Source organism: Brachionichthys hirsutus, chromosome 8 (assembly GCF_040956055.1).
Source record: "Brachionichthys hirsutus isolate HB-005 chromosome 8, CSIRO-AGI_Bhir_v1, whole genome shotgun sequence".
In the NCBI taxonomy this organism is placed as follows: domain Eukaryota; kingdom Metazoa; phylum Chordata; class Actinopteri; order Lophiiformes; family Brachionichthyidae; genus Brachionichthys; species Brachionichthys hirsutus.
This window is the reverse complement of record NC_090904.1, coordinates 6,681,022-6,692,783: the sequence shown is the minus strand read 5'-3', so window position 1 is coordinate 6,692,783 and position 11,762 is coordinate 6,681,022. Positions and strand designations below refer to the sequence as shown.

Genomic DNA, 11,762 nt, shown 5'->3' with positions numbered 1-11,762 from the left:
CTATTGAAAACCAGCATATTAAATCTACACAAGAATGTTTTACAATTGATGCGTGCTTCTGACTGGAGGAACGTCATTCCACCTTCACCCAGTTGCCCTTTCCCCAGTCAGTCTACTACCCAGGAGCATCTCTGCAGAAGCTGAATGGCACATGGAGCTCTTTCATACGCGGCCTTGTTTAATGGATGATTCATGGCAGCCTGGTCGTTGCTTCGAGGGAAACCTATTTCACAGGGAGGATGTTGTAGAGTCCACCACCTCACGGCCGTTACACACTGATGGCACGTAGTTAGAGGCTGATCCTGGGTCGACAGAAACAGCAATGTTAACCAGGCGTCACGAGAAAAGTAAACTGAATTAAATGTAAAAAAAAAAAAAAAAAAGCTGCCTGGTGGGGTGTCTCAGCAAGTCTTTGTAGTGTAGGGTCAGTTTACTTTTTGAATTATCTGTATTTGATATCTACTCTGCTGATTAACATGCAGCATAAAAACAGTAACTTCTGAGTTACACTAAGGAATAAAAATATATTTACAGGTGCAGTACACGTGGCATGCTGCAACACCACAATGCATCATTAAAATGAATTTAAATGCACAGTATTTTATCTACATTGTTGTACTTTGGATTTTAGGGAATTCTCCGAATACTTCCTTGACAACTGGATGTCAATCATTGCTCTAGTCTAGACATTGATTATAGATAGCTAGAACAACTCTGCAGCAGTGAAAGGAGTGTTTAACCTTCACGCAGTAGACTAAAGGCTGTTATGGTGTAAATAAGTCTGCTTTGAATTAGACTGTAAAGATTATGAAATATAATCTATAATGCATTAAAAAATAATTAAAATGGCTTTCAGGAAACATTTAAAACATGATTTTACTTTGGTTGCTTTATAGCCTTATTTCATTGGATCATTCCAATGCTATAATAATGCGCAACAACACCTTACTTTGTTGGATGAAAATTTGGAAACCGTTTGGAGATTAATTTAGTAGCAATGATCTCTTCACTGTGTACAGGAGGAAACATGAGAACGGCGTCGTGGAGGCGTGTACCTTTCGAGTAGCTGGAGCTGGCGGCGGAGGCCGAGCAACACTCTGTGGCTCTGAAGCGGTTGGCTGTGACTCTCAGAGAGGTGACATTCTTCTGGGGCTGAAACAGGATGATGTGAACCTTGGGTGCAAAGAGACAGCCGAGAACAACAGATCCGCTGAGGCTGACGGAGATGCACATCGTCGTGGTCTGCACCTGTGAGGCGAGAGACAAAACGTCACTTTTCCTCGTGTGTCTTTTAATTGACTTTATGTCAAACATATACCAGACGCCCACATTTGATCCAGGCTCTACCCTGCCTCTCGCCCGCAGTCAGCTGGGATAGGCTCCAGCAACCGCTGTGACCCGCAATGCGGATAGGCGGCTGTAGACGAGACGATGGATGGATGGATCTACATCACATCCCGGCCACACAGTCATAATACATACAGCAATTAACCTGCGCTAAATCAGTACTTCAGTATTAATCTCCCCTGACTTAAAAATTGTCTTAATTAGAAATTAGATTGGTTTATTGTTTTCACGTGAATTAAATTTTAGAAACATATATTTGTAAGCGTCATACACCAATGAAACAACTTAAGTTCGTCAATGATCATTTTCATGTCTCATGAGTGTTATTAGATACATTTCTAATTATGCGTTTGCGGTTGAATTGGTCTATTCTGAACGTTGGCATTCTAACTGTGTGTCTGCGTGTACATGGATGTGGTGACATGTAGGAGAAGGTGAAATAATTGCAGCTTGTTGTCCTGGAAAGTCGGAGCCCTGTTAGTCATGTTCCAGCTACTAATGTGAGCTGACTGCTGGGGTCATCTTCCTGAGCGCCATCTCTTCCCACCCCACCGGTCGCCCCTGCAGTCCAGGAACTTCTATTTGCAGAACCCACAGCGTGACGTGAAATCCCCCCCAAAACATAATGCACAGCAACGACACTGCAGAAATATGAGAAGCGCTGAAACATTTAGGCTTTGGACTCAAACAATAAGAGTTAAAAACACAATACACACTAGAGATAGTACTCCAGTCCACTTCTGTTCTCTGCTATTTTTAGCACCTTCTTCCATTCACTAGTTCATTACACAAAAATTACGACGCACCAAGCAGGAGTTTGAATCCTACTGTGTTCTTTCTTGAAACTGACAGCAGAGAGAATGAGGTTACACTTTTTACTTCATTTAAGGGTGGTGGCGCCTCTTCATATCTTTTATTCTATGTTTATGCTTGCTTTTGTTTGCACAGGCATCTTTAAAGTAAGTACGCGGTATCATATGAATGCATGTATAATTAATCAGCATATATACACATAATTCAGGCATTACTTCTTGTAGTAATGGTGATTATTTTATTACGTTAGAAATGTATGATAGAAGCGGATTTGTAAGAATTTTGCTGGTTTCTGAATATAAAGCAATCTGTGAATGCCATCTGTGAAACCATACGGTCATCAACAATGCAAGTCTCTCATTGGAATATTTCTGTGTTATCCAAGCCTAATTAGAATGTGGCAACTGAAGCCATAGCCATTATTATTGGTGTCACACGAAACCTAAACAATCAAGGCCTCTCTTTTAGACCAAAGATCTCTTTCTCAATTGCTATATTAATCTGTATTAATGCAATGCCATTTTATGCAACGCTCATCTTGTGTCAGAGAATGATCCTTCAATAAAGCAGATTGACTCTCATTATGTTAATCTATATTTTCCTGTCTGCTCTGCCTTTGCTCTTGTCTTGAAAGTTCCTTCAACCCACATTTTCACATGAAAAGGAAAGCTCACTCGTTCGTGGGGCTTGGGAATGGTGCTCAAATGGAATCTGAAAGGGACATCTTCTCCTTTAGAATGATACACACTCTCATAGACAATCAATTGTAGCTACTTACCCTGTAGTCGCTGGCAGTGACATAGAAGATGGGCTGGAATGCAAGCCAGATGATGCAGGTGGTGTACATGGTGAACCCGATGAACTTGGCCTCATTGAAGTTTTCAGGGCACTTTCGCGTCTTGAAGGCGTAGACAGTGCAGAGGATGATGAGGATGCAGTTGTACGTGAGGGACATAAGCATGCTGGTGTCCCTGCTGTTGCACCTCAGGGTAACCACGCTTCTCCTCTCCGGGCTCACATCCTTCCGAACCCCTGGCACCTCCACCATCAGCCAGATAACAGCCACAAGCAGCTGGCAGGAGATGAGAGCGCCACAGATCACGACTTGGGAGGCGGGGCTGATGAAGCGTGGTCGCTGGGCTCCGTCCTTTACCCCGCTGAAGATGCGAGCGATACGGTTGGTCTTGGTCAGGAGAGCTGAGTAACAAACGGAGAATGAGGTGCCCAGGCCAAGCCGGCGAAGGGTGCAAACAGCAGTGGATGGTTTAGCGATGTAGATGAAGGTCATGAGATAGCACATCAGCACCCCCAACAAGAGGATGTAGGAGAGTTCACGTCCACTTGCTTTAACCACAGGAGTCTCGTTGTGCTTGAAGAACAAGCCAATGACTGATAGTGTGCACAGTATGCCAAGGCAAGAGATGGTGACCGGCCCAATGGCCCAGGCGTCCTCCCACCGGATGTATTCTTCAGGCAGTTCATAGCAGCCGGTCAAGTTAGACAGGGGCCACTGACCAAAGCCGCAGTCAGCACAGGTGAACTCATCCTGCAGGTACTGGTAGTACTGGCAGGGGATACAGATCCAGCAGCACATGTCTCCAGGCTGCACGCTCTTCACCTCATTCTTCTTACAGGGGTCACTGCATTGGGACGTGGGTGGCACCAGTCCTCGCCAGGGTACGAGGCTTGTGTTCAGGGTCAGGTTCTGATCCCAGTAGCCAACTTTCTTGTAGAGGAACTTTCCGTCCTCTTTGTGATAGTGAAAGATGTTGTACCGGCTGATACTGTCTCCGAAAGAGTCAAAACGCACCATGTTCGCTGTGTCTGCAGGTCTGAAAGGTGCTGGTAGGAAGCAAAGATTCAACAATTACAACTGTTAACGTGAATGAAAAACAATTCAATGAAATGTTTAAAAAATAGTCAGCATATCATCTTTTTTTTGAGGATAAATCTCATGAGATTAATTATCTCTTTTTCAAAGTGTCCACAATCGGCAATATACAAATACAAAATATAAGTGTATATAGTAATATAAAGTGTTACATTACTAAATCATTCTTGTAGTGGTTTCCTAAAATGTAGGCAAATCTTAATGTAAGTATTCATTTATCTAACCAATATCCAATAGTCCAATAATAATATGTTATAGTTTTGTTTTCCCACTGATCATTTCAAATCTTCTAGTCCATACTTAATCCAGTTTTGTGTGCATTAAATACAGACATTTTCAGGGAATGTAATCCCTCTCCCAGCTATTTGGAAATAATTTCACATGAAAACTGACAACAGACACACAGCACATAAAATATCCTTTACCTTCAAATTTGGTCTTCAAGATGAATTCCTTGTAGAACCTTTTTCCATTTCCTGGCTTCATGGCATCACAGATCTTGGACGTGTTGGAGCAGACAGCTTGCCTCATGTTATGCAGAGCGTACGCCATGGCGTAGACTGCATTGACCACAAACATGATCTTGGATTCTTGCTCAAAAGTTCCATCTCGTAAGCTGTGCTCACTGCAGCCAGGTTGCTGGAGGCTGCAGCCAAACCGGTGCTCCCAGAACTCCTTGAACCATGGGTTCCTCGTGTTGGTGTACGGGTTCAGCTTTGTGAAGTAGTCTCCAAACTCTCTAATTGGATAGGAGGCCAGCTCAATGGTGAAAGCGCTGTCTGCTGCAGACTCGCTGCCCCTCACCACACTCTCCTGTGCCCCCCATCCGTCGCTTGCCACCCAGGTAAAGGTGACATTCATACGAGTAGCCGTCACCAGAAGCTCACGGGCATCTTCGCTGCGGGTGAACAGGATGACCACCTTAGCGTTGGACTTCTGCTGCAGAGAGCGGATCACATTCTCATAGCCTTGGCGATTCATGGAGCGGCTGACCTTGGCTGAAGTGGCAATGCAGATTTGACGGGTACGCGCCTCCTGCTGGAAAGCATCAATGCCTGTCTCACCGTAGTCACCCTCTGAGGCTACAGTTGATACGTAGGTCCAGTTAAAGTAACGGAGGATCTCAGCTATGGCCTTGGCCTGGTAGAAATCAGGGGGCACTGTGCGTGCAAAGTAGTCGTAGCGGGTCTTGTCACTGAGTTTTGAACTGGTGGAGGCATAGCTGATCTGAGGGATCTGGAATAATCGCAGGAGGTTGGCCACCTGGTGAAAGAGAGGAAAATGTTACATTGGGTTTATCTTTAATTTTTTTGTATATTGTTTCTCAGAGTTCTCAAAAGTCCTTCAGGCAAATTTCTCCCACATGCTATAGATTAGTTTATATGTATGTGTAGGTTCTCAGTTCATCCAGGTTGATGTAAATCACTAAGAGCCAAAACAAAGAATCAATAGTAGTTTATACATTTCTGAGCTCACAAAAAGATTTTCCATCCATTTCAACATATCAATAATGATAAAATAACACTTGCTTGTTCAGCCGACTAAAAAAAAAAAAGACTTCATGGTACAACATTTTCCTAGCTGCACAATTCTGAGTTTGCAAAATGCCGCATGGCTACAATCCTTGTGCTTTTGAAGTATTTTTTTCTGCTAGTAGATATTAATCTGATCTTAAAGGTGAAGAGGAGCCATTAAACGGAAGAGCTGCCGACGTGTCTGATGTGCTTCAGCCTCTATCTCAGACCATTCCATCAGGAATCCACATCAGCAGCAGCTTGTGTCACGGCTAATACCAGATAACAACAGCAACAACGGTGCAGCGATAACAAAATCAAAATGTATTTCGTTTTCTCAAGCTAAAATCCAGGAAAATCGCTAAAGTCAGACGATTCTGTCTGACATCGACGCTCGCATTTATCAGGAAAATACATTGATTTGCGTAATAAAACAGCCCTTGGTGAGTTCAACATGGGTGGATGATAATGTTTGAGCAACTGTCAGAGTCATCAAACCACTGCAATTATTTGCCACCCATCAGGACAGAGCTGGTGAGATGTTGACATTTTGCTGAATTTCTCACGAGATGTTTGTGGTGATAAGTGAATGCTGATGAATTTCATTCATCACTACCTCCCCATTAGTATCACCATACGCCGGGAGCCTTCTGGAAAATAACAGCCCATGGATTTAATTGGAACAACGCATGAAGCTCTAGAAGTTCCAGGTCACTCAGTCCAACCCACGAGATCTTACAGAGCTATCAATCCCTCTGTGTTATAAACCTCCAGTGTTACATACTCTATGTGCACAATGTACTTATAGGAAGTTCAACTTCCAAAATATGTGTCAAACTTATATTTTGGCTCTTGAGGATACAATATATTACAGCTATTGACATAATAATTCAAATTTAAAACTAATATATAGAAATCATCTCATAGATCAAAACAAAACAAAAATCTATTTTTGAATGGTAAGATCGTAAACATGCTAAAATTAAACGTTCTCAACAAAGATTTCAAGTTTCAGTACAACCTCACTAAACAGTTTGCATAGCCAAAGAGGACTATTTTCTTCTTCCTTTATTTTCCTTCAACTCTTTTGCTGCACTCTATTTCCTCTAAACACACATGCATTTTCATTGGTACTGCCAGTCTTAAAATAAGATGAAGCACTGGGAGGCAATTCTGCATATGCGATGCAAAAACACTATTCCATGTGCATGAATTACACCCTGATCTCTAGATGGTCATATGCTCAACCTCCTTTAAATATACACCCCAAAGAGCCAGCAGAAAATACAAGCATACTTAAAGCTCTCGAGGGGATGAATGGAGTAAATATGATGTATTTAGACAAGCATGCAGCGCCTGGCAATATTCACATTCCCAGTGAAATATAGGGCAAAGGTCCCATCAAATCACCCAGTAAGATTCCCATTGTTCATGTATGGGGAAAGCTGATTGGACAAGTGCACATACGGATTTGTTTGTGGTGCCTGGAATAAATAAAGTGTTTTTTTATGGTGACGAATAACACATGAGCAGCCACACAGATTGAGTCAGTCACACTTTGATGGAAATAAGGTTGTTTCTTGCAGGCTTTTCAGGCAGGCAGTTGGTCTCCGCCTGTAGATCCTTGGAGAAGCTTGACAGCACACCTTTCAGCACGGCATTGGGGTGTGTGACAGAAACCGTCTGTTTGTACTCACGCAGTACTTCCCTCTTCCTCCCTCCATCAACAAGTCAGATAAGAGCACAGCTACGAGGCTGGCTTGTGTGCATCATAGTGTAAATTGGCCCTCGCATGAGGCTCCACAGACACCAAATGTAATTCCTGCCACGGTAGTAGATTGTATCTGTAATCCTAACAAACATTTATAACACATGAAGCTCTTATCTGTGTCACAACCAGATCCATTTAAAAAAACAAAAATCAAAACAGCAATAAGAGGTATCAAGTAGGTGGTCTTCACAGCCCACTGGTTTATAATCTAGGTCCCAAAATGAGCCACAGCCTGAGTCACAGTTAAAAAAATATACATGAAAGAGGCATATTCACACCACGGCCTGCACATCATGGGGCGGTCCAATGAGATGTGAAGGCACCCTCCTTCATATATATTCATATTAACTATAAAGGAATCATATTAAATCACTGCTCTTTTCAGATGCAGAAATCTTCTGAGTGTTGTGAGAACAAGTACATCCAAGAATACAGAAAGAATTACACAATTCAAATTATTATGCATACATACAATCAAAGAACCATTAGCATTACAGTGCATTATGGCGTTAAGGTGTTGCCTTGGTTTTATTATTCCGTTCTTTCATTCATGAAACAATGATGAATAATGTTTCCTTCTGTGTGTGGCTCCTTCTTCTCAGTGTTACTGTTTAGGTAGTCTCTTTTCAGAATAACAGACAGCACTGGAGAACATGCCCTATTATATAGAGGGTGCAGCCACCCCTTACTATTTCAAACATTAATGCTTTCCTGCAGATATGTAGACTTTAAAACTGCAGTCATAGAATTCAGTACCAGACTAAAGAAAAAACACGATGGCTGCATCCACAGAATTATATCCCCATCAAGGATTAGATTAAAGTACGTAGTGGAATTGTGTCTGCGTTTTCATTTTTGCTCTAAATCTTCAATCATATTCAATTTAATTAAAATATAAAAATACATTGAATATTTATAATGTGCAAAATAAATTATATTAAAATACTGTTTGGGTCATATAATTCACATTTCACACAAAATCAATTTTTTTTACAATAGAGGAGAAATGTATTAGTTTCTTTTCTATATGTGATTCTTCTGTATTTTTATTAATTTGCATGCTACGGTAATATCAGATTTTTCCTTCAAACAAAAGCCATCCCCTGGATCCTCAAACTGGACTGAAAACAAGCTTTTTCAGACCAGCAGTCAACCAGTTGTTGGCTATAATTATTTTATCATTACAGGTTGCAGGGGGTGGAACCATTCCTTGTTGTCAATGGGCAAGAGGCATGATACACCCCAGACAAGTTAGCACTTAATCCCTTCAAAAAAAAGCAAGTATTTTTGTCACATCATACAGAAAAACAACAATTTCACACTCACGTTCACACCTCTGGGAAATGTAGTCACTGATTCACCTCTACAGCAAGTTTTTTGGAATTGTTGGAGGAAGATTTGGCGCCAAGAGGGAACCTTCTAAAGTGGGATTTGAACCCAGAGGCTAACCACCACACCAACATGCTGCCAAGTGTAGCACTCTGCTAGAAATGAATATCGAAACTTTGCTACTGAAAATTGCAATATATATATATATTGTTTAAACTTTATACAATTCCTATTAAATTGTGAAAGTCACATCAACATGTCCTACTCAAGATATTCTAAAATAATAATAATAATAATAATTTGCAGTTTATATGATATGCTCAGGAAACTTGTACAACATTTGCCTTCCAGGAAATAATTATCCCTTATCCTGAAAAACATTGGGCTGTCAGAGACCGACCATAATATCTTGCAGAGATGAATATGAGCAAACAGATCACCTCAGACCAAGAAAGCACACAAATTAAGATGATTTTTCCCAATGTGCTAAAACTCAGAAATAATCTATGAAGAGAGGCAGCTGTAATATAATATTATGAACAAGACTATTTTACAGCAGGACTTTTCTTCATGGGAAGACAGAAACACAATAAAAGAAAAGAAAATATTGAGCATTTTCCAATATCTGTGCACGAGAGACTTAATAATGCACAGCAAACCAAAAACATCAAACATCAATATTTGGCTGGAAAGATATGAAACTGAACTGGATCTTTCCAGCTGCTTCAGTCGGGACACAACAGGATTTCTGCAATCAGCAGTTGTCCTGTCTTAAAGGAATCGGTCTATCTTTTTGAAATATAAAACAATGCAATGATTCTCAATTCTATGCAATTATTCTCAATAAGGATAATCTGAAGGGAGTATAGCCCCTGCAGTTGTTTCATATTAGATGTTTACTACAGAGGAGGAGAACTGGACTGCGAGGAAAGATATAATTTCTTTAGCAGCAGCTTGCCAATTAGGAGGACATTGATTATGCAATGTATTAGTTTTGTGTGTGGGAATGCCTCAGAATGGTTTCATTGTTCCTTTTTGCCTCACAAACTAGATTAATTTTGTACTTCTAAAATGCATGTAGGATGTTAGGTCTGAGTCATAATTCATGGCTGCATAAAGCTACAGCATCAAAGATGGCAACAACAAAAATCTAGATGATGAGAGCCTATTAAACACTGCAACACTGATAATGATTCTTTCAGGATTCCACCATCTTTCCAGCTCCTCATTGTCCTCTGTCATAGGTAGCATGGGTCTCTGCCAGCCTATAGAGACGCACGGATGAGAAAAGCAGCTCTTCACAAAGTTCCATTAAAGCAACGCCGCCACTTGTCCATCTCAATTTTATAACACTCTGCATCGCCACAAAGTGCTCATAAAGATGAAGAGGGGCTGTGTAAATCAGTGGCCTGATCTCCCCCCCATTCTCCTGGTTTGATTCATTACGGCTCTCAGGAAGTGAACAAAGAAGCTGTTGGACGGTGATGCTCGAGGTATGTATTCAAAAAGTATTTTTTTTGTCTTTGCTGTTGTGTGGCCACTGAAAACTAATTCACAGTGTTTGAGCGAAACGTCAAGATGTTGTTGTGTCTGTCTATCTATCTATCTATCTATCTATCTATCTATCTATCACCTAGGCAATGCAGATGAGGCAGAGACACTGTTCCAAGTGGGGTTGCTGTATTTCGCTGTCAAAAATAGCGGTCGATGTGCGCATGTGCAAAAGGATCCACACGACGGCCTGTTGTGAGATCAGGAAGTAAACTTCCCTCGTTTTAATCGCGTTGTCAGCGAGCTAATTTTAGAAGATGGCTGAAAGAAAAAAAAGACGAGGAGTACTTTTCACTTTGTAATCACAAAGCCATCAGCAAAACCACGCAGCACCAGAAGTTGCATTAATGGTAAGAAATACTCATCATTGGTTAGCAACAGCATAACAATGTTATTAAAAAGCATTCAGACTGATTGTGCTTTAAAAGTGTTATAACATAAAATGCACACATTTAGTTTTAAACATATTGTATGGCTCTCACAGAATTACATTTAAAAATATGTGATGTTCATGGCTCTCTCAGCCAAACAGGTTCCCGACCCCTGCAGTAGAGGGTGGGTTGATAGCAGGGCATGGCGGATTCATAAAGGTATAAATACACGTAAAATAAAAATCTATCAAATATGGTCTCGCTGCTTCGGGGATTTTCACCTACCTCGGGGGGGGGTACTGGAACGTAAACACTCGCGATAAATGAGGGACGACTGTATACACACAACCAAAGCAGCAGACTTGTGAGATGGGTGAATTTGCTGATGTACCTGAATAGAAACGTCGCTGTACGATCCTCCAATGACTCCGGAGATGGCCAATGGGACCTCGTTTTGGACCGGCCTTGAGCCATCTGGACAGATGAAGCCTGGATCATGCACCTTGGTCAGGGAGGCTCTGACAAAATCCAGAGACTGCTCCAGGGCATATGTGTCCTTCGAACAGGTGTCCAGGATGTGAGCCCCCAGTCGGACCCCAGGAAGGATGTGGCCACTGGAATTAATCTCATCTAGTGCTAGCAACATGGCTTCCAATCTCTGAATTCCTCTCTCCTCATTGATCTTTCCACAGTCCTCTATCCCATCACCTTTCTGATGCACTGGGAACAGGCCTCCAATCACCAAGTCCCCGTCCAAAACGATCTCGTCTTTGGTTGCGGTTGGTGACCTGGGGATGCTCGGCAGGACTCCTCGTACCAGCAGCTCCAGCACCAGCATGTGGAGAGGCCAATGATGGACGGGATTGACCAGTGCCCTTGGGCAAAGTATGAAGCTCAGCATGGTAGAATCAGGGAGCAGAGTTCGGCTCAGTGGAGCGAAGCGGAGCAGCGATTTATCGTGTCTGCGGGTAGATCACTTTGAAATCTTCTTCCAGTGGGAACAACATGGTTGATTATTCCTGAGTTCATGAAAGAAAAGATAAATTACCCAATTAATTACTCATAAAAGCTATATCATCTATCTATCTATCTATCTATCTATCTGTCTTTCTATTGATTGTTTAGTCTAATGTGATCAATAGGAAAATGATTTTCTTTTTGTTCCTTTTGAAAGA

At 41.7% G+C, this 11,762-nt stretch overlaps 1 protein-coding gene across 1 annotated transcript; it reads right to left on the bottom strand.

The window, feature by feature from the left end:
* Positions 1-228: 228 nt before the first annotated feature.
* grm2b (glutamate receptor, metabotropic 2b) lies at positions 229-11,488 on the bottom strand. The gene is made up of 5 exons (XM_068742887.1): positions 10,979-11,488; positions 4,477-5,314; positions 2,939-4,002; positions 1,056-1,248; positions 229-302 (listed from the first exon to the last, which is right to left on the bottom strand). The coding sequence occupies exons 1-5, from the start codon at positions 11,486-11,488 to the stop codon at positions 229-231; spliced, it is 2,679 nt and encodes an 892-aa protein (XP_068598988.1).
* Positions 11,489-11,762: the final 274 nt, after the last annotated feature.